The sequence below is a fragment of the Canis lupus genome, chromosome 13 (genome assembly GCF_011100685.1).
Source record: "Canis lupus familiaris isolate Mischka breed German Shepherd chromosome 13, alternate assembly UU_Cfam_GSD_1.0, whole genome shotgun sequence".
Lineage (NCBI taxonomy): Eukaryota > Metazoa > Chordata > Mammalia > Carnivora > Canidae > Canis > Canis lupus.
The window spans coordinates 12,560,303-12,584,096 of NC_049234.1; the positions used below are offsets into that span (position 1 = coordinate 12,560,303).

At 37.3% G+C, this 23,794-nt stretch overlaps 1 protein-coding gene across 1 annotated transcript; it reads left to right on the plus strand.

The window, feature by feature from the left end:
* The first annotated feature begins 14,951 nt into the window (after positions 1–14,951).
* Positions 14,952–15,553, plus strand: LOC106559613 (60S ribosomal protein L17-like). Its single transcript, XM_038555093.1, has one exon. It carries the CDS (start codon positions 14,976–14,978, stop codon positions 15,528–15,530), a length of 555 nt encoding a protein of 184 aa, XP_038411021.1. The 5' UTR covers positions 14,952–14,975; the 3' UTR covers positions 15,531–15,553.
* The last annotated feature ends 8,241 nt before the right edge of the window (positions 15,554–23,794 follow it).

Sequence of the window (23,794 nt, forward strand, 5' to 3'; positions counted from 1 at the left end):
AATGGAGCCAAAAGTTAATCTGTTATTTATTTTTACTCCAAAATCTATGTTGTTGATCTTATGATTTTCATACTCTTGTTAGGCAAATTTAATTAATGTGAGAATATAAATAATTGACATAAGGCAACTATGAGTCAACTATCACTAAGTTCATCAGTTGGCATTTTTAAATGAAGAGCTGAGACCTTGAACTGGTATTCAGTCCTCTTTAAGTAAAAGTTGCCACATCTTTTTGTAAGACCTTATAAGAGTCCATACAAGTTAGTATTATAAAAATATTTGATCTCTGATCTTTAACTTTTTTGAAGTCTGATATATTGATATATGTATATGATGAATATATATGTATATACCATAAGTGATACCTACATTTTATAAATCTATAAATCTATATTTCAATTCTAGTTTAGGTTCTTGAAAATGTCCCTATATTATAATCTGTATATTGTCTGACCATATAGCTGCTCAGAGACTTTAATATTCTGCACATCTGTTTGCTAATATTAGGATTGTCACTAATTTCTGAAATTTTAATCTTGAAACGGGGAATTACATATTAAAAAAACAAGGCCCACGGGATATCGAATGTAGAGATTATGTTACATATATATTCTAAATCAGAATGTTTGGCTATTTTTGTTATTGTTGCTCACCATTATCTCTTAGAAATGCTCTGCTTGTTGGGGCACCTGGGTGGCTTAGTGGTTGAGCGTCTGCCATTGGCTCAGGTCATGATCCTGTAGTCCTGGGATCAAGTCCGCACCAGGCTTGTTGAAGGGAGCCTGCTTCTCTCTCTGCCTATGTCTCTGCCTCTCTCTCTGTGTGTCTCTCATGAATAAATAATTAAAATCTTTAAAAAAATAAAAAGAAAAGAAATGCTCTGCTTGTTTCTTCTGATTCTTGAAGTATAATTGCAGAAAAGTAAACCTTTGCTTTAAATTTATATGACAGGAAATACTTTCAATAGACTAATTATAGCTTTATTTTTTAAATTTTTGTTAGAAGATGATACATAACTAATAAAAAGTTGAAAAATCACTCAGATGAGGTGTCCTATATTGAAGAATGCCTGAGATAGTTCCCCTTATGTGGGAGCCACTCCATGAACCAGTAATGTCCATGTACTAGATTTGCATTCTAGTTTCCCTTCATCCTCTCTAGCAATTTATATTAACACTGCCAAATTATGTCAATCTGTTAAGTGTAAAGTACTGTACCATTATTTAAATTAATCTGGGATGCGTGGGTGGCTCAGCAGTTGAGCGTCTGCCTTTGGCTCAGGGCATGATCCGGGAGTCCTGGGATGGAGTCCCGCATCAGGCTCTCTGCAAGGCCTGCTTCTTCTCCCTTTTCCTATGTCTCTGCCTCTCTCTGTGTCTCTCATGAATAAATAACTATTATTAAATAATAATCTTTCATGCATATTATCAAGATTGTCATTTTTATTTTTGATCATTCCTATTTCCTCTTCTGTGAATTACTGTTGTATATATTTGCAGTTTTTGTAATGGTGCTATTCTTTTTTATTTATTTTTTTTGAAGTTTGGTTTGCAAATATATAGTATAACACCCAATGCTCATTCTATCCAGTGCCCTCCTCAATGCCCATCACCCAGTTACCCCATCCCCCACCGACCTCACCTTCCACAACCCTTTGTTCATTTCCCAGAGTTAGGAGTCTCTCATGGTTTGTCTCCCTCTCTAATTTTTCCCACTCAGTTCCCCTCCTTTCCCTTATAATCTCTTACACTATTTCTTATATTCCCCATATGAGTGAGATCATATAATGATTGTCCTTCTCCGATTGACTTACTTCACTTAGCATAATACCCTCCAGTTCCATCCATGTCAAAGCAAATAGTGGGTATTCATCATTTCTAATATCTGAGTAATATTCCATTGTATATATAGACCACATCTTTATCCATTCATCTGTTGAAGGACGTCATGGCTCCTTCCACAGTTTGGCTATTGTGAACATTGCTGCTATGTACAGATGTCCTGGCATTTCACTACATCTGTATCTTTGGGGTAAATACCCAGTAGTGCAACTGCTGTGTTGTAGGATAGCTCTATTTTTAACTCTTTAAGGAACCCCCTCCCTGTTTTCCAGAGTGGCTGCACCAGTTCACATTCCCACCAACAGTGCAAGAGGGTTCCCCTTCTCCACATCCTCTCCAACATTTGTTGTTTTCTTTCTTGTTAATTTTCACCATACTCACCGATGTGAGGTGGTACCTCATTATGATTTTGATTTGTATTTCCCTGATGGCAAGTGATGCGGTGCATTTTCTCATGTGCTTGCTGGCCATGGGTCTGTCTTCTTCGATGAAATTTCTGTTCATGTCTTCTGCCCATTTCATGATTGGATTGCTTATTTCTTTGCTGTTGAAGCTAATAAATTCTTTATAGATCTTGAATAATAGCCCTTTATCTGATATGTCATTTGCAAATATCTTCTCCTATTTTATGGGTTGTATTTTAGTTTAGTTGACTGTTTCTTTTGCTGTGCAGAAGGTTTTTATCCTGATTAAGTCCCAATAGTTCATTTTTGCTTTTGTTTCCCTTGCCTTCATAGATGTATCTTGCAAGAAGTTGCTGTGGCAAAGTTCAAAAAAGGTGTTGCCTGTGTTCTCCCCTAGAATTTTGATGGATTCTTCTCTCACATTTAGATCTTTCAACCATCTGAAGTTTATCTATGTGTGTGGTATAAGTGAATGGCCTGGTTTCATTCTTCTGCACCATTTATTGAAGAGACTGTCCTTTTTCCAGTGGATATGTTTTCCTGCTTTCTCAAATATTAGTTAACTATAGAGTTGAGTGCCCATTTCTGGGTTCTATCTTTTGTTCCATTGATCTATGTGTCTATTTTTGTGCCAGTACCACACTGTCTTGATGATCACAGATTTGTAGTACAACCTGAAATCTAGCATTGTGATGCCCCCAGCTCTGGTTTTCTTTTATAATATTCCCCTGGCTATTTGGGGTCTTTTCTGATTCCACACAAATCTTAAGATGATTTGTTCCAACTCTCTGAAGAGAGTCCATGGTTTTTTGATAGAGATTGAACTGAATGTGTAAATTGCCCTGGGAACCATAGAGATTTTGAAAATATTTACTCTTCCGGTCCATGAGCATGGAATGTTTTTCAATCTCTTTGTGTCTTCCTCAATTTCTTTCAGAAGTGTTCTGTAAAAAAAAAAAAAAAAAAAAAAAAAAAGAAGTGTTCTGTAGTTTTTAGGGTATAAATCCTTTACCTCTTTGGCTAGGTTTATTCCTAGGTATGTTATGCTTTGGGGGCAGTTGTAAACGGGATTGACTCCTTAATTTCTCTTTCTTCAGTTTCATTGTTAGTGTGTAGAAATGCCAATGATTTTGGGCATTGATTTTTGTATCCTGCCACAAGGCCGAATTGCTGTATGAGTTCTAGCAATCTTGAGGTGGAGTCTTTGAGTTTTGTATACACAATATCGTGTCATCTATGAGGAGGGAGAGTTTGACTTTTTCTTTGCTAATTTGAATGCCTTTTATTTCTTTTTGTCATCTGATTGCTGAGGCTAGCTAGGACTTCTAGTACTATGTTGAATAACAGTGGTGAGAGTGGACATCCCTGTCGTGTCCTGATCTTAGGGGAAAGGCTCTCAGTTTTTCCCCAATGAGAATAATATTCGCTGTGGGCTTTTCATATATGGCTTTTAAGATATTGAGGAATATTCCCTCTATCCCTACACTTTGAAGGGTTTTAATCAGGAATGGATGCTGTATTTTGTCAAATGCTTTCTCTGCATCTATTGAGAGGATCATATGGTTTTTATGTTTTCTATTGTTGATGTGAGCTATCATGTTGATTGTTTTATGAGTGTTGAACCAGCCTTGCATCCTGGGGATAAATCCCACTTGGTCATGCATGGTGAATAATGTCCTTAATGTACTGTTGGATCCTATTGGCTAGTGTCTTGTTGAGAATTTTTGCATCCATGTTCATCAGGGATTTTGGTCTATAATTCTCCTTTTTGGTAGTCCTTTGTCTGGTTTTGGAGTCAAAGTAATGCTGGCCTCATAAAATGAGTTTGGAAGGATCCTGTCCCTTTATATCCTTTGGAACAGCTTTAGTAGAATCGGTATCATTTCTTCTTTAAACATTTGATAGAATTCCCCTGGGAAGCCATCTGACCCTGGATTTTTTGTGTCTTGGGAGGTTTTTGATGATTGCTTCAATTTCCTCACTGGTCATTGGCCTGTTCAGGTTTTCCATTTCTTCCTGTTCCAGTTTTGGTAGTTTGTGGTTTTCCAGAAATGTGTCCATTTCTTCTAGATTGCCTAATTTGTTGGCATATTGATACTTATAATGTTTTTAAAATCGTTTGGATTTCCTTGGTATTGGTTGCAATCTCTCCTTTTTCATTCATGATTTTAAAATTTGAGTCTTTTCTCTTTTGTTTTTAATAGAGCTGGCTTGGGGTTTATCTATCTTATTAATTCTTTCAAAGAACCAACTACTGGTTTTGTTGATCTGTTTTTTGATGCTTCTGATCTCTATTTCAATGAGTTCTGCTGGAATCTTTATTAACTCTCTTCTTCTGCTTGGTGTAAGTTTATTTGCTATTCTTTCTCCAGTTCCTTTAGGTGCAAGGTTAGTTTGTGTACTTGAGTTTTTTCCAATTTTTTTGAAGGATGCTTGTATTATGATGTTTTGCCCTCTTAGGAAAGGTTTTTTTGCTGTATCCCAAAAATTTTGAACGGATGTACCTTCATTCTCATTAGTGTCCATGAATCTTTTTAATTCTTCTCTCTTTCCTCTTTTAGCAGGATTCTCTGTAACCTCCTCATGTTTGAGTTACTTCCAAATTTCCTCTTGTGATTGAGTTCTAGTTTCAAAGCATTATGGTCTGAAAATATGCATAGGACAATCCCGATCTTTTGGTATTGCTTGAGAGCTGACTTATAGCTCAATGTGTGGTCTATTCTGGAGAAAGTTCCATGTGCACTTGAGAAGAATGTGTATTCAGTTGCATTTGGATGGAAAGTTCTATAAATATCTGTGTAATCCATCTGGTCCAGTGTATCATTTAAAGCTCTTGTTTCTTTGGAGATGATGTGCTTAGAAGATCTGTCATTTGCAGAAAGTGCTGTGTGGAAGTCTCCCAGTATTAGTGTATTATTATCTAAGTATGTCTTTACTTTGGTTATTAATTTATTGATATACCTAGCAGCTCTCACATTTGGGGTATAAATAGTCATGATTGTTAGGTCCTCTTGTTGGATAGATCCATTAAGTATGATGTAGTGTCCCTCTTCATCATTTTTTTTTTTAAGATTTTATTTTTATTCATGAGAGACACGGAGAGACAGAGAGATAGAGAGAGGCAGAGATGCAGGCAGAGGGCGAAGCAGGCTCCATGCAGGGAGCCCAACATGGGACTTGGTCCTGGGTCTCCAGGATCAGGCTGGGCTGAAGGCAATGCTAAACCGCTGAGTCACCAGGGCTGCCCATCCCTCTTCATCTCTTACTAAAGTCTTTGGGGTAAACTTTATTTTATCTGATATGAGGTTTACTACTCCTGCTTTCTTTTGAGGACCATTTGAATGGTAAATGGTTCTCCAACCTTTCATTTTCAGGCTGTAGTTGTCCTTAGGTCTAAAATGAGTCTCTTGTAGACAGCAAATAGATGGGTATTGCTTTTTTATCCAGTCTGAAACCCTGTGACTTTTGATGGGATCATTAAGCCCATTCACTTTCAGAGTTACTACTGAAAGATATGAATTTAGTGTCATCATAATACCTATTCAGTCCCTGATTTTCTGGAGTATTTATTTGGGCTTCTTCTTTCTTTTACAGAGTCCCCCTTAATACTTCTTGCAGAGCTGGTTTGCTGGCCACATATTCTTTCAGTTTCTGCCTATCTTGGAAGATCTTTATCTCTCCTTCCATTCTAAATGAGGGCCTTGCTGGATAAAGTATTCCTGGCTGCAGGTTCTTCTCATTTAGGACCCGGACTATATCCTGCCAGCCCTTTCTGGACTCCCAGGTCTCTGTGGAGAGGTCTGCTGTTAATCTAATATTTCTCCCCATATAAGTTAGGAATCTCTTGTCTCTTGCTGCTTTAAGGATTTTCAATTTATCTTTGGAATTTGCAAGTTTCACTATTAAATGTTGAGGTGTTGAACAGTTTTTCCTGATTTTAGGGGGGATCCTCTCTATCTTCTGGATCTGAATCCCTGTTTCCCTCCCCAATTAGGGAAGTTCTCAGCTATGATTTGTTCAAATATCCTTTCTGGCTCTCTTTCCCTCCTGGTGCCCTCTGGGACCCCAATTATATGTAGATTTTTCTTTCTGAGGCTGTCATTTATTTCCCTTCTTAATGGTCTTTTAATTGTTTTTCTCTTTTTTCTTCACATTCCTTCCTTGCCATGAACTTTTCTTCTATGTCACTTACTCTTTCTTCTACCTCATTAACCCTTGTCGTTAAGACCTCCAGTTTGGATCACATCTCATTTAATTGATTTTTAATTTCAACCTGATTAGATCAAAATTCTGCAGTCATGAAGTCTTTTGATTCCTTTATGCTTTTTTTTTCCAGAGCCACCAGTAGGTTTTTAATTGTGCTTCTGAATTGGTTTTCTGATATGGAATTGAAATCCAAATTCTGTAACTCTGTGGGAGAGAGTACTGTTTCTGATTCTTTCTTTTGTGGTGAGTTCTTCTTCCTAGTCATTTTGCTCAGTGCAGAGTGGCTGTATGAGCAGGCTGCATCAAGAATATCAACCACGGGGCAGCCTTGGTGGCTCAGTGGTTTAGTGCTGCCTTCCCTCCAGGGTGTAAACCTAGAGACCAAGGATCAAGTCCCACATCGGGCTCTCTGTGTGAAGCCTGCTTCTCCCTCTGCCTGTGTCTCTGCCTCTCTCTCTCTCTTCCTTTCTGTGTCTCTCATGAATAAATAAATAAAATCTAAAATATATATATATATATATATATATATATATATATATATATATATGTCAACCATGACCTAAGTAAATTTCACCCTAAATGATTCTCCCCAGGTCAGAGACCAGAAATTGAAAACAGATTAGAATGAAATAAAACAAAAGGACCACTAATGTGAAAAACAAATTCTAAAACAAAGTCGTAAAAAATAAAAGGCCTGGAATCCAAAGGTAGAGAGAGAGAAAAAAAGAAACAGAAAAAAGAAAAAAGGGGAGGGAAGGAAAAAAGGAGGGTACAGGAGATGGTGGTGGTGACGAAGTTGTAGTGGAGGGAGAATGTAGTTTACCTGAGGGGTTGTAGAGGGTGATACTCTTGTTTCTGAGTATATCAAGTTCTGTATGTTAAAAGATGTTCAGTCCCAAATTTATATAAACCAGAAATACTTGTGGAGTGCCCCAACATTGACCACCAAAACATAAATGAGATCAAAGAGGGGGGTAGAATGAGAATGAGGAATCTCACAGAATGAACCAGCATGGCATACCACTTGGTTCTGGGTGCATGCTGGTCATGTTTTAGAAGCTATTAACTTCCACCATTGTAGAATAAAATGAGGCAGAGAAAAGAAAAAACACAAAACAAAACAAAAAACATATCTTGTATATCTCCCAAAATTAAGTTGAGTATGTTGAAGGGAATCTAGAAGTGGAAAATATATCTAGGACATGTAATTGTAGAAATATGAAAGTCAAAAAGGGAGAATCTTAAAAATGAAGAGGTGGTAAAATATTGTAGTTAAGGTGGGAAAAAGAGAAAAAAATAATTGGATATTTATAGTCTGATATAGAAACCAGTTGTACTGGAAAAATGAAGAAAAAAAAAAAAAAAAGGACAGGTACCCTCTAGTTCTATATACTGTAAGTCCCTCAATTTCCCCTGGAGCTTTCCAGCACTGCTGGGTCAAGAACTTGCTCCTCCCCGTCCTTCCAGCTGGTCTTCTGGGGGAGGGGCCTGCTGTGCTGACTCTCAGGTGTGTGTACCTGGGAGAGCTTACCCCCCTGCTGGCTGAGTGCCGGCTCAGTGGGAGCTGTGTACCCCATGAGGCCCCTGTTCCCTGGCGGCAGCCCCTCCCAGGGACAGGGTGACACCAGGGGGAACAACACCACTGGCGCGGCCAGCCCCCCAGCGCTGGAGTCAGCTCCTGCAATAACCACCGCAGCTCCCAGTCTGCAGGGGCCTGGATGCTCCCCGGGGCGGGCGCTGACCTGCACAGCTCGGGGGCACCCAGCGGCAGGAGAGTCCTCACTATCCTGGGCCCTCCCCGCCTCCGCCTGTCCGGGGCTGTGTCCGCCTGGCACCTTGGGATTCGGGGCCTGTGCCACTAGAATCGTGCTTCTGGGAGCCCCCAAAGGCAGCAGGTGCAGCCCCCTCCGCCTGGAGCCCCCGCCCGCCCCCCGGCTTCTCCCCAAGGCCCTGCTGGCGGCTCCGGCCCTTCCCCGAGCTCAGCCCACGGTATGTGGCATGCTCTCTCTGGGGCGCACCTCCTCTGTTAGGGACCCCGGCAGACTGGAGGCTCCGCTGCCCCTCCCGCGTTCGGCTGAGTTCCCTGCTGAGCGCCTTCCCATCTGGGAAGAATCCGGGGCAGATTTATAAATTCCCACTTCTCCAGGGCGGGGTTTTCCTGTCCCTGAGGCTCTTTCCTGGGCCTAAGCCCGGCTCCTCGTGGGGCCCCTCCCCCACTGGATTCTTTTTTTATTTTTTTCCGTCTTCCTACCTTGTTAGAAGTGAAAACCCTTCTTTCTGTAGCGTTCCAGCTGTTCTCTCTTTAAATCTCAGGTAGAGGGATCCCTGGGTGGCGCAGTGGTTTGGCGCCTGCCTTTGGCCCAGGGCGCGATCCTGGAGACCCGGGATCGAATCCCACGTCAGGCTCCTGGTGCATGGAGCCTGCTTCTCCCTCTGCCTGTGTCTCTGCCTCTCTCTCTCTCACTGTGTGCCTATCATAAATAAATAAAAAAAAAATCTCAGGTAGAATTCATAGGTGTCGAGGATGATTCGAAAGTTATCTAGGTAAGTTGGTGGGGCCAGATGACTTGGGGACGCTACTCCTCCACCATCTTGCCTCCCCCCCCCATTATTATTATTATCTTTCCTTTTATTCAGCATTGTATTAGAGGCCCTACTTAGTACAATAAGAAAAATAAATAAATTATGAAAAGAGAATCCAAAAACAAAAACAAATCATGGATGGACAGGAGATATTTGTAATGCATTTATGCAGGACAGTGGATTCAATATTCTATAAATCAATAAGGAAAGCACCATTACAGGAGGGAAGGGCAAGATGGTGTAAGAGTAGGGGTCATCAACTCACCTGGACCCACCAACTTACCTAGATAACTTTCAAAGCATCCTGAACACCTACAAATTCAACCTGAGATTTAAAGAGAGGACAGCTGGAATGCCACAGAGAGAAAAGTTTTCACTTCTAACAAGGTAGGAAGGTGAAAAAATTAAAAAGAATAAAGTGGGAGAGGGGCACCACGAGGAGCTGGGCTAAGGCCGTGGGGAGAGCCTCAGGGACAGGAAAGCCCAGCCCTGGAGAAGCGAGACCTTTATAAATCTGCACTGGAGCTTTCCTGGACAGAAAAGTGCTTAGTAGGGATATTGGACAGAATCACAGGAGGGGCAGTGAAGCCTCAAGATTCCTGGAGTCACTATAAGAGGAGGGGCATCTGGGGAAAAGCTCACTGCAAACTGGGCGGGTCTCAGTAAAGGGCTGTAGCTCTCCAGCCCTCAGGGCATTTGGGAGAAGCTGGTCCCAGCTTAGGTGGGCAGCTATGGACAGAGGTGGCTGGGCCCCATTCCATTTGGGAGAGGTGGCCCCTGGGAGCACGTTCCAACAGCACAGGACCCGGATCCCAGGAGACCGAGTGGACACAGCCCAGGATCCTGCGTTCCCCCTGGGAGAGCTGGGAGCAGGGAGGGCACAGGCACCCCCGAGCTGTGCAGATCAGGGCAACCGCGCCACCCCGGGATCATCTAGGCCAGTGTGGACTGGGAGACTGTTAGTTACTAGCGTGGAGCTGACTCCAGAGCTGGAGATCTAGCTGCCAAAATTTTTGTTTTTCCTCTTTTTTTCACCTTGTGCCTGGGAGAGGAGGGGCCGCCAGGGAACAAAGGCCTCACTGGATAAATAGCTCGTACTGAGCCCATCACCTGGAAGGGGTGGGGCATCTCCGCCCAGGCACACACACGTGAGAATCAACACAACAGGGACTCCCCCAGAAGACCAGCTGGAAGTACAAGGCAATTTCTTGAACAAGCAGTGCTGGAAAGCTCTGGGACTGAGGGAAAATAGTATATAGAAGTAGAGGGTCCCTTTTTCTTTTTTCCTTTTTCCATTATAACTCCTTTTTATAACAGACTAAAAATTTCCAATATTTTTTCTCTTTTCCCACCTTAATTATAATATTTTACCAGCTCTTCATTTTTAAGTTTTTTTTTTTCTTTTTGACTTTCATATTTCTACAATTACATGTCTTAGATATATTTTTCACTTCTGGATTCCCTTCAATGTATTCAGATTAATTTTGGTAGATATATGAGATATGGGTTTTTGTTTTTTTCCTGCCTCATTTTGTTTTACAGTGGTGGAAGTTAACACCTTTTAAAACATGACCAACGTACACCGAGAAACCAAGTGGAATACCATGCTGGTTCATTTAGTGAGATTGTATTCTCTTGTCTTTCCCATTATGCTCCTTTCTATTATCCTGTTTATGTTTTGGTGGTCAATGTTGGGGCTCTCTACAAGTATTGCTGGTTTATGTAAATTTGGGATTGAACATCTTCTAACATACAGAACAAAATATACTCAGAACCAAGAGGATCACCCTCTAGGAACCCTCAGGTAGATTCCATTCTCTCTCCACTACCACTTCCTCACCACCAGCATCCTCCTCTTTTTTCTTTATTTTTCTCTTTTTTCCTCTTTACTTTTTTTATCTTTTTTTCTTTTTTCTTTTTTCTTCTTTGTTTTTGGTTTTTGGCTTTTTATTTTTACTACTTTGTTTTAAAATTTTTCATTTTAGTGGTCCTTTTGATTTATTTTGTTCTGTTCTATTTTTATTATTATTATTATTATTTTCTGGTCTCTGACTTCTTCTGAATCATCTAGGGTGTATTTTATTTAGGTCGTGGTTGATATTTTTGACTCACCCACTAGCCACTCTGCCCTGGACAGAGTGACTAGAAGGAAGAATTCAACACAAAAGAAAGGACAAGAAACTGTACTCTCTGCCACAGAGTTGCAGAATTTTGATTTCAATATGATGTCAGAAATTCAATTCAGAAGTACAATCACAAAGCTACTGGTGGCTCTGGAAAAAAACATAAAGGACTCTAGAGACTTCATGACTGCAGAATTGAGATCTAATCTGGCCGAAATTAAAAATAGATTATATGAGACGCAATCCAAACTGGACGTCCTAACTGCTAGGGTTAATGAGATGGAAGAGAGAGTGAGCAACATAGAAGACAAGTTGATGACAAGGAAGGAAGCTGAGGAAAAAAGAGAAAAACAAGAGCCCATGAGGAAAGGCTTAGGGAAATCAATGATAGCTTGAGGGATGCCTGGGTGGCTCAGTGGTTGAGCATCTGTCTTTGGCTCAGGGTGTGATCCTAGAGTCCCAGGATCGAGTTCCACAACAGGCTTCTTGCATGGAGCCTGCTTCTCCCTCTGCCTATGTCTCTGCCTCTCTCTCTCTCTCTCTGTCTCTCATGAATAAATAAGTAAAATCTTAAAAAAAAGATAGCTTGAGAAGGAAGAATATACATATATTATTTAGCTAATAAGTGTCCAGAATTTCACCTAAAGCAGAACTAGAATTCTACTTGCAGTGTGCTCTAAAACTCATGCCTTTAACATTCTATACATTGTCATCCTAGTCTGGCTTGTATATATCTGATTTTAAAGAGATTGCATTTCATTGTCACCAATATTTGCTATTGTTTTTAATAGTACATTTTTTAAAAACAGCTTTATTGATGTATAATTGGCATACACAAAATTGCACATATTTAATGTATAATATTTGTTGAGTCTGAATGTATGCATACACTTATAAAACTATCACAACAAACAAGGTAATAGATATATTCATCACCTTCAAAAGTTTTCTCTTTTCCTTTTTTCCTTTGCTAGGGGAATAGAAACACTTAACATGAAATCCACCCTCTTAAGTTTTAAAGTGCACAATATATCTTGTTTACTACAGGTAATATATTATACAGTACATCTTGAGAATGCATTTATCTTCAATGACTGAAACTGTATACCATTGAACAGTAGCTCCCTATTTGCCCCTTCTCCAAGTCTTTGGCAACCACCATTCTATTCTCTGCTTCTATGGGTTTCACTATTTTAGTTCCCAGACTTTGATTTTATAATTTTTCCTTTTCTATTTTTTTAAAAGATTTTATTTATTCATGAGAAACACAGGGCGGGGGTGGGGGTGCAGAGACACAGGCAGAGGGAGAAGCAGGCTCCATCCAGGGAGCCTGATGTGAGACTCAATCCCCTGTCTCCAGGATCAGGTCCTGGGCTGAGGGTGGCACCAAACCACTGAGCCACCAGGGCTGCTCTCCTTTTCTATTTTTGAAAAAAAAAAAAAAAAATGCTATGGAGATTTTGATGGAGATAACACTAAATATATAAATCACTTTGGGTAATATGGACATTTTAATATTAAGTCTTCCTAGAAACATATAACCTAACAAGACTAAATCATGAAAAAATAGAAAATCTGAACAGACCGATCAAAAATAATGAGATTCAATCAGTAATCAAAAATCTCCCAGCAAAGAAAATCTCAGGACCAGATGACTTCAATAGTGAATTCTACCAAACATTCAAAAAAAAAGTTAACAACAATCCTTCCTAAACTCTCCCAAAATATTGAAAAAGAAACACTTCAAAACTCATTCACAAGGCCAGTATTGCCCTGATAACAAAGACAGACAAAAGTATCCAAGAAAACTATAGAACAATATTTCTGATGATGATAGATGCAAAAATCCTCAACAAAATACTAGCAAACCGAATTCCACAGCATATTAAAAGGATCATCTACCATGATCAAGTAGCATTTACACTGGAGCGAAAAGATGACTCAATATATAAAAAATTAATGTGACATATCTCATTAAGAGATTGCAAGATAAAAATGCCATGGTCATCTTTTTTTTTTTTTTTTTTTTAAGATTGATTTATTTATTTTGAGAGACAAAGAGTGTGCAAGTGGGGGGAAGGGCAGAAAGAGAGGTTGTTCAAGCAGACTCTTGATAAGATTCGAGTCCATTGTTGGGCTCAGTCCCACAAAGCATGAGATCATGACCTGAGCCTAAACCCAAGAGCCAGACACTCAACCCAATGAGCCTACCAGGCGTCCCTCCCATGATCATCTTACTATATGTAAAGAATTTAAGAAAATTCAGCACTTTTTCAAGACAACTCTCAACAAATTATAAAACTATTTTACCTCAACATAATAAAGGCCATAAATAAGAAGCCCATAGTTGACATCACACTCAATGATAAAAAACTAGGAACTTTTCAACTAGTGTTGGAAATAAGACAAATTATTTCCACTTTCATCACTCCTATTTAACATATTACCAGTTGTAGCCAGAAAAATCAGACAAGAAAAATAAATAAAAGTCATCTAAATTAAAAAAGAAGGAGTAAAATTAACTGTTTTCAGATGACATGGTCTTACATATAAATAATTCTAAAGACTAATCCCTTAATACACACACACACACACACACACACAAACTGTTAGAATAAATAAATCAGTAAAGTTGCAGTATACAAAAATCAACGTATAAAAATCAGTTGTGTTTCTATACACTAACACCAAAGTATCTGAAAAAGAAATTAAGAAAACAATTCCCCTCCAAAAAAGAAAAAAAAAAAAAAAAAAAAAACAATTCCAGTTACAGTAGCATCAAAAATAATAAAATATTTAAGAATAAAGTTAGCCAAGGAGGTGAAAGACTTGTACAATGAAACCTACAAAACACTGATGAAAGAAATTAAAGATACAAATAAATTGAAAGATATCCCATGTGAATGGATTTTGTAGTACTTCATTTAGGTTAAAGATATTTATTTTACTCCATCAAAGTACTCTTTCTGTATCTATTTTAGAGATCATAGGATTTTCCTTTTAGTTTTAATTTATTAATAGTTTATACATAATTCAATTACATAATAAATTCTATCAATAGATTTTCTAATGTTAAGACCACTTTTGATTTCAAGAATAACCCTATTTAGACATAATATACTTACACACACATGTACACACACAGACTACTGGATTTTATTTCCTATTTATTTTATGGTAACATTTGTTAATATAATGCTTATGTTTGTGAGATCACTCAACTTTTCCTTCTCATACAGCCTGTGTGTGATTTTACTCTAATTGTTACACAAGCCTCAAAATTGAATGAACTATTTCCTCATTTTATATTTCCTTTAAAAAGGTGTATAAAATGGGTATTATTTATTCCCTTGTAGTTTGGTAATATAGGTATATATGACCATGTGGATTTATTGCTTTTGTGTGTGAGTGGATTTTGGATGACAGTTAAATATCTTTAATATTTATTGTCTATTCAGTTATATTTACTCAAGCGAAAGTATAAATTTTACTTTTATAGAGAATGATCAATTTCATCTAAGATTTAAAATTGATCAGCACAGTATTTTTCATGCTATTTATGAAATTACTTCATTTATTTTAAATCAAAGGTTCAGTAACCACCCAAGGAATTAATATCTTGAAAGTTCCCAAATGGGGAGAGAACACTGTGATCTCCCCTTGACATTGTCATTAAGAGACTGTTTACTTACTATTTAAAAAAATCAGGAAGATTTTTTTAACTCTTTAAAATGGCTCCTATTAATATCCCCAGCTACCCTTTTATGGGCTTAAAGTTGAACATATAGCACCCGAGTGGCCTGAGGTGACCTCCGGAGATGGTTCGCTACTCGCTGGACCCAGAAAACCCTACAAAATCATGCAACTCAAGAGGTTCAAATCTTCGTGTTCACTTTAAGAACACACGTGAAACTGCCCAGGCCATCAAGGGTATGCATATTCGAAAAGCCACCAAGTATCTGAAAGATGTCACTTTGCAGAAGCAGTGTGTGCCATTCCATCGCTACAATGGTGGAGTTGGTAGGTGTGCGCAGGCCAAACAGTGGGGCTGGACACAGGGTCGTTGGCCCAAGAATAGTGCTGAATTTTTACTGCACATGCTTAAAAATGCGGAGAGTAATGCTGAACTTAAGGGTTTAGATGTAGATTCTCTGGTCATTGAGCACATCCAGGTGAATAAAGCCCCCAAGATGCGACGTAGAACCTACAGGGCTCATGGCCGGATTAATCCATACATGAGCTCTCCCTGCCACATTGAGATGATTCTTACTGAAAAAGAGCAGATTGTTCCTAAACCAGAAGAGGAGGTTGCACAGAAGAAAAAGATATCCCAGAAGAAACTGAAGAAACAAAAACTTATGGCCCGGGAGTAAATTCTGCATAGAATAAATGCAAAAAAAAAAAAAAAAGTTGAACATATATAGAAAGAAAATTTAATACTTCTAAAAGTATCATTGAATATAAAATATACAATGAGGTTAATCAGAATTAGTCCTCTTCTTGCCACTTTAGTTAACAGGAAATATTTAACAAAATGGAAATAATTGACATGTAGTACTATCCAAAAATATATGAAGAATATTAAATTATATTCTCCACCCGAATTTCCATATCCTTTAGACATCATCTAAATATTCAAGGAGGTTTTCTGGTATAGAAACTTTTCTGAATATTTACCTGAATTAATAAAGCAAAATAGTAACTCACCAGTAACTTTTGTCCTTATGAAAATTCCACATTTTTTATCTTTTCTTTTTAATCATCAATCTTATAAGTTATTTTATACATAAACTGGAAAAGTAAATGGTAGGCTATTATCATGGTAATATGCACTTCAGTATTTATGATTGTCTATAGGTCTGTGTGGATTTAATTATTACAGTTCTTTTAAACTATGATAATTTAGGTTTAAGGAATTTAAGAGATAAGCCATAAGTGAAATCTGTTGGGAAAACATATTTTCTTATATCCACTAAACATGAATTTCAAACTTGCTGGTCATCAACACAGAGAGCTTATTTTCTAAATTCCAAAATTAGATAATATTTCACTACATTTGCATATATGTATTTGTGGAGAAAATATAAACAAAACATTTTTGTAGTTTGAATAGTTTCATAAAATGAAAAATGGTAACTAAATCTCTAAGACATATAAAATTATGTTTGATCTATAGGAGCCACTTGATATCACAGGTCTTATATTTAAGATATTTCTATATATCTATAATATAATTCCTCTAAATTACAATAATGTTTCTCCCTTAGATGATATGTGTCTAACAGACCAACTTAATTTATTACCTGGAAGTGGAAAGAGGGAAGAAACTGTGAGCTGGGAACTATAAACTCTTAACTATGAACCTGGGAAATCAAATAAAGTTTTTGTTTAATCTTAAACATTTCAGATCATTACCTTAGTTAATAATACATAAAGCCAACATTCAGAGGGACAAACTGCTGAACATCATATGGCTATGCAATAGCCAAACCAGGATTCAAACCGATCTTTGATTTTGATTTCAAATTTCCATCCTTTATATTATAGCAATATTACTTATTGTTAATAGCATTCATAGATTCTGTATCTTATTTTAGAGAATTTTATACACACACACACACACACACACACAGAGAGAGAGAGAGAGAGAGAGAGAGAGAAATACAGAGACAATACAGGGATGAAGAAAGGAAGTACAAAAAGAACCAGCATCAGTCTACTGGACTAAACTTGTTAGTACAAGATAACAAATAACTTAGCAATTAATTTAATAATAAAATGATAATAAATGTCATCCTATAGATAAGTAACCAAAAATAGTAAATTTTTGGTTAAGATCAGTCTCTGGAAGGAGACAATGCTGGGTCTGTACCATGCAAAATTTTAGCAGTATGACTTTGGAATAGTCAACAGTATCTCTATACCTTACCTTAAAATAATAAATTTTTCCCCACCATTCTGGTAGATTTAATTCTTTTTCCAAACTCTTCTCTAGCCTGTAATGCATCCAGGTTTTGTGTTTATTGTCTTCATGATTTGCTTTGGCCAGCAGGATGTTGTAGATGTGGCAGAGAAGGATCATAAAATGTGATCACTGGTAATATACCATGAAAAGAGCAGGACTTTGGTGTATTGGTATCCTTTCAGCTTGGGCTCAAGAACAAAAACATAGACCAGAGTCTAAACTATGGCCAAAAGCCATATCCAATCAACCTGTAACTTGAAGCAGAGCTACAAGCTGATACCAACACACATCATCATAACCATAATTGATTTGCAGACCTGTGAAAATAAACAGTGTTTATTAGTTTTAACCCATGAGGATTTAGGTTGGATACTCAGTATGTTTCTAAAAACCACTAACTTAAACATCACAAAGGATTGCTAGAACGTTAAGTATGTTAGTAACACGGAAAATATTTGAATCTGATTTCTTCCTGATGTATTTCAAAAATCAAAAACAGTGTTCAACCCAGAGTAGGTGTTCAAGAAACATCTGTTGACCATTAAATGAATAAACATTGGCTTTCATATAATCAGTGCTAAAAACAATATAGCTTCTTGTCCATTCCGGAGATAACAAGGTAAATGTGGATAACAGTTTACATAATATCCATTGAAGTTTCTGCTACATTTATTTATAACAGGCATAACTGAACTAAGCAGTTCAAAACTAAATCTTTAATAAACAAACACTTTATTTTGTTTGTAACTAAAGTTTGATCCCTAGTGACAGGCATTGATTTATCAATATGTACCAATGGTCACAAGAGGAGTTTTGGGAAAGAATGTGAACAATTAACAATAATTAGTTTTCATTAATCTGACAAAGAACATTCTTAAAAATAAATGACTTAATTAGCTTCCATATGTGAATTTACAAGTTGAGAATAGCTGAAAAAATATAATTGACTATACTTTTTAATTGGTGTATTTAAAAAGAAAAAAAGACATTAATATTTTATGTTTTGGGATGTTTCTCATTAATTAAACAATAGACTATTCAATTACTTCTCAACTATTTCTTAACTTATTATGTCTGTTTTCTATTTCCGTTGTATTCAATTCCTGTTCTTAGTAGGAAAGGAGATTTAGGAGGCAGAAGGCTTAGAATTTTGAATCATTGGGAGTTATGCAGGATTTGAGTCAGTAAAAAGAACGGATTTTATCTGATCCTGCAAGATATAAAGGAAATGTTGAAATTTTAAAAATATGTGACAAAGATGCAAATTGGTCTTATTACACAGAAAGTCACCTATATTATTTAAATACAATATGTATATATATAATTCTACCCACCGGAATATCAGACACATATATGCAATAGTCTATTTAACATTTCCTCTTGAACTGCTATTTTTGATTTAACATGTCCAAAATAGAATTCTTGTTTCATCACTAATTACCTCCCCCCATGCTTTATAGAGACAAAATTACATGTAATAAAGTATATATTTAAAGTGTATGACATGACTACTTGATGTAATATCCTCTAGGATTTTATGTTGTCGCAAGGGGAAGAATTCCCTCCTTTTTCATGGCTGAATAATATTTCAGTGTGTGTGTGTGTGTGTGTGTGTGTGTGCGCGCGCACGCATGCACTTGTGTGTGTCGGTGCATCATATTTTATCATATTTTCAACATTGCCAGACATCTAAGTGCTTTCACACCTCAACTATTGTGAATAATGCTGCAATGAACATCAGCATGCAGATATTTCTGTAAGATCACAATTTTATTTTTTTGGATATACACACAGAAGTAGGATTTCTAGATCATAAGTAGTTCTATTTTTATTTTTTTGAGGAACTTGATAGTGTTTTCCGTAATACTGGTACTGATTTACATTCCTACTACAGTCTACAAAAAGTTTCCTTCTAATACTTGCCAACACTTGCTATCCTTTGACTTATTTGGTAATAGCTATCCTGACAGGTAGAAGGAGGTGGTATCATTTTGTGATTTGATTTGCATTCCCTGATGATTAGTGGTTTTGCACACATTTTCAAGTACTTATTAGCCATTTATATGCCATATTTTGGTAAATGTCTATTCAAATATCTTGCCCATTTTTTAAAAAAAGATTTTATATATTTATTCAGGAGAGACACAGAGACATAGAGACACAGGTAGAGGGGGAGGCAGGCTCCCCATGAGAAGCCTGATGTGGGACTTGATCCTGGAAATACAGGATCACACCCTAAGCCAAAGGCAGATGCTCAACCACTGATCCACCCAGGTGTCCCTGCCCACTTTTTAAACTAAGTTATTTATTTGAGTTTTGTGAGTTTTTAAATATATTTTGGATATTAACTCCTTATCAATATATCATTTACAAATATTTTGTCCTGTCCCAACATAAATTATCAAATATATAGCCAGAGAGAACTTTTGAAAATGTAAATCGTATCAAGTCATTCTCCTCTTCAATACTCTGCAATAGATTCTCATCACACTCAAAACAAAATCCAAACTTTATTCTGGCTTAGCAGTGGCTACATAATATGGCCTTTTCCTCTTTCTTTTTTTCCCCTCATTCATTGTACTCTAGTTATTTTGAGCTTGTTGTGGTTCCTCTTATTAACCAGACTTTCCTGATTCCTGTATCAGGCTGTTTCCTTCATCAGAAATATCAGACTCCAAAATCTTTATATGGTGTATTGTCTCACTTCTTGGGTTTCTGCTCAATAATACCTCCTAAAAGGCTTATCTGGCCACTCAGTTTTAGGTAACTTCCATGATTGCATCACTCTATCTCTTCACTTGCTTTATACTTCTGCAGAGCATGTGACATCATATTATATATTTATTTCTTTTTTTATATATATTTATTTCTTGTCTATATTTTCCAGAGGGCAGGGACTTAGTTGGATTCACTTTTTGTTTTCTAGCATCTAAACCATGCCTAGCATATAGTAGGCATTCAATAAATATTGCTGGAACAAATCATGTTGAGGCTATGGGAAAACTGTTGCATTTAAAGATTTAGATACTTCCTGGGCAGATGGCAGAATAGAAAGATCCTAAACTCACCTCATTACACAGAACACCCAGATAACACCGGTATCAGTGTGAATAACCCAGAAAACAACTAGAAGCCTGGCAGGACAGGATCTCCACAGCTAAATGTAGAGCAGAAAGGCCAGGGGTTCAGTCAGGAATCAAGCTGACCCATGAGACTGTCTCTGGGAGGGATGCTACAGGAGTGGGGAAAGGATAGGAGTGAACCCCATGTCAGGCACCCCAGGCATGGGGGACTCACACCAGGAAGACAAATTCTTGTAACATTTGGCTTTGACAAACAGAGGGCTTAACAACTGGAACTTTAAAAATCAGCAGACCTGGCTCTGTAATAAGAGGAGAGCAATAGGAAACTGAGTCCTTGCCCTTAAAAAGACAGCATAACAAATAACCCCACTGAGATACAGCATAAGAGTCTGGGGTAGGAGGGAGACTTATTTACTGATCTCAAAGTATGTGCTAGAGAGGCAAGAGACCTCCTAGTGCCAGCTTAGATACACAAACATCTTCAGGAGGCAGCCCAGCACTAGCACTCTCTACCTAGCTTGCCAACAGCATGCCCCACCCTCACATTCTCCTATGGACAAGCCCCCTCCAACATGGCCTCAGTAGTAATCAATCCAAAGTGATGCCACAGCATGGCAGTGTGCAGTAAGTCCTGACAGGAGCTAGTACCACTCTGAAGTGATTTTTTCCCAAGGGAGAGGGGAAGATAACCACACACAGCAGTCTGGTCTAACTGCAGGTTGTGCCCACCAATTAAAGCTTCTTAGGAGAGAACACAAGGAGAGTGTCCTGCAGCATGGTGCAACCTAAGCTCTAACAGACACCTGCTCTGTCCCCAACTCAAGCCGAAGGCAGTCCTAGACTGGCCTATTACAATATAGGGAAGAAACCCTGTTCATAACAGTCAAAAAGAGCCATTGCAGATGACTGGAGTAAAGGCAAACATGGCTCAGTCATAATAGTAGGGCATATGTAACATGCATAAGAGAGACCCATAAAGTGCCAGGTTGATGAACAGGGGATATTGCACTGCAGGGCACTTCAGGATCTCTTCCTCATCAGTCCACTACTTTCAAGAGCAGAAGATATAGCTGACCTAACACAGAGAAACAGACACAGTTAGACAAAAATGAGGAAACAGAAGAATATGTCTCAAATGAAAGAACAGGACAAAATATACAACAAGAGAGCTACATTAAAGGGAGATAAGTAATATGCCTGATAGAAAATTTAAAGTGATGGTTATAAAGAGACTCAGTGAACTTGAGAAAAGAATAGAGGATCTTAGCCGCTAAGCAAAGAGATAGGAAACATAAAAAATAATCAATCGGAGATGAAGAACTCAATAGCTGAAATTAAGAATACACTAAGGGAATAAATAGTAGACTAGAGGAAGCAGAAGAACAGATCAGTGACCTCAGTGACAGAGTAAAAGAGAGTGATCATGCTGAACAGAAGAAATAAAAATGAATAATAAAAAAGAGACTAAATTAAAGGAACTCAGTAAAACCATCAGTATAACATTCATATAGAGATCCCAAAAGAAAAGACAGACAAGACAAAACTTTATAAAGAATAATAACTGAAAACCTCCTGAATCTAGGGAAGGAAACAGAAATCCAGATCCAGGAAGTACAGAGAGAACAGCAAAAAGTGCAGACAAAGAAAGAAAATTAAAAGAAGCAAATATAGACCAGAAGAGAGTGGCATGATATATTCCAAATGCTGAAAGAAAAAGACCTTTAGCCAAGAAAACTCTGTCCAGCAAGACTATCAATAAGAATAGAAGAAGAAATAGTTTCCCAGAAAAAAGTTAAAAGTATTTGTGACCGTTAGTTCAGCCCAATAAGAAATGTTTAAGGAGACTCTTTGAGTAAAAACAAACAAACAAACAAACAACAACAACAACAAAAGCAGGAATAAGTAAAGTAAGAAGCATAAGAGGAGTAAAATTAAGTATATCTATAAAAACCAATCAAAGGATTCACAAAATAAAAAGGATGTAAAGTATGACACCATATTCCTAAAACTGGGCAGTGGTGGGCAGGGGTAAATGGGAAGTAAACATTTAGCAGTTTTAGAATAGTTTCAAGCTTCCATGATCATCAATTTAATTTGGACTGCTATATGCATAAGATTTATATATAAACCTAATGTCAATTACTAATGAAAAGCCAGTAATAGATATGCAAAAAATAAAGAGAAAGAAACCCAAGTATATCGCTAAGGAAAGCAGATAAATCATGAGAGAAGAGAAAAAGAGAAGAGAGGGCAGAGAAATATTACAAAAACAATCATAGGACAAAAAACAAAATGGCAATTAGTTCATATTTATAATTACTTTAATGTAGATAGATTAAATGTTCTAAAACAAAAAGATATAGGTCGATGGAATGGTTTAAAAAATATTTCATGTGTCTGTTGGCCATCTGTATGTCTTCCATGGAGAAATGTCTATTCATGTCTTCTGCCCATTTAAATTGGATTATTTGGGTTTGGGGCATTGAGGTGTATGATTTCTTTATATATTTTGGATACTAACCCATTATCAAATATATAATTTCCAAATATCGTCTCCCAATCAGTAGGTTGCTTTTTAGGTTTGTTGATTCTTTTACTATGCAGAAGCTTTTTATTTCGGTGTAGTCCCAATAATTTACTTTTGATTTTGTTTCCTTGCTTATATGCTGCCTACAAGAGACTCCTTTCAGGCCTAAAGACATGTGCAGATTAAAACTGAAGGGATAGAAGAGCATTTATCGTGCAATGGAAGTGAAAAAAAAGCAGAGATAGCAATACTTATTTATATAGAACTAAATAGACTTTATTTTTTTTAGAGATTTTTATTTATTTATTCATGAGAGCGAGAGAGAGAAAGAGAAAGAGAGAAAGAGGCAGAGACACAGGCAGAGGGAGAAGCAGGCTCCATGCAGGGAGCCCAAGGTGGAACTCGATCCCGGGTCTCCAGGATCACACCCTGGGCTGAAGGCAGGCACTAAACCACTGAGCCACCCAGGGATCCCTAAATAGACTTTAAATCAAATATTGTAACTAGAGACAAAGAAAGACACTATATAATCATAAAGGAAACAATCCAACAAGAAGATATAACAATTGCAAAAATGTATGTACCCAAATGGGAGCATCAAAATACATGAAGCAACTGTTAACACAAATTCTTTTCAAATGTACGTGGAACATTCTCTTGAATAAATCACATATTAAGCCAGATCAAGTCTTAATAAATTCAAAAAGTTTGAAACCATACCATGCATCATTTCCGAATAACAATACTGTGAACCTAGAAATCAACCACAAGAAAAAAAATCTGGAAAGAATACAAATGTTTGGAAATTAATAAACATACTACTAATCAATAAATGGATCAACCAAGAAATCAAAGAGGAAATCAAAAAATACATGAAGACAAATGAAAATGAAAACACAATGGTCCAAAATTTTTGGAATGCAGGAAAAGCTGTACTAAGAGAAAATTTTATAGTAGTACATGCTTACTACAAGAAGCAAGAAAAATCTCAAATAAACAATCTAATCTTTACCTAGCTAGAAAAAGAACAAACAAAACCCAAAACCAGCAGAAGGAATGAAA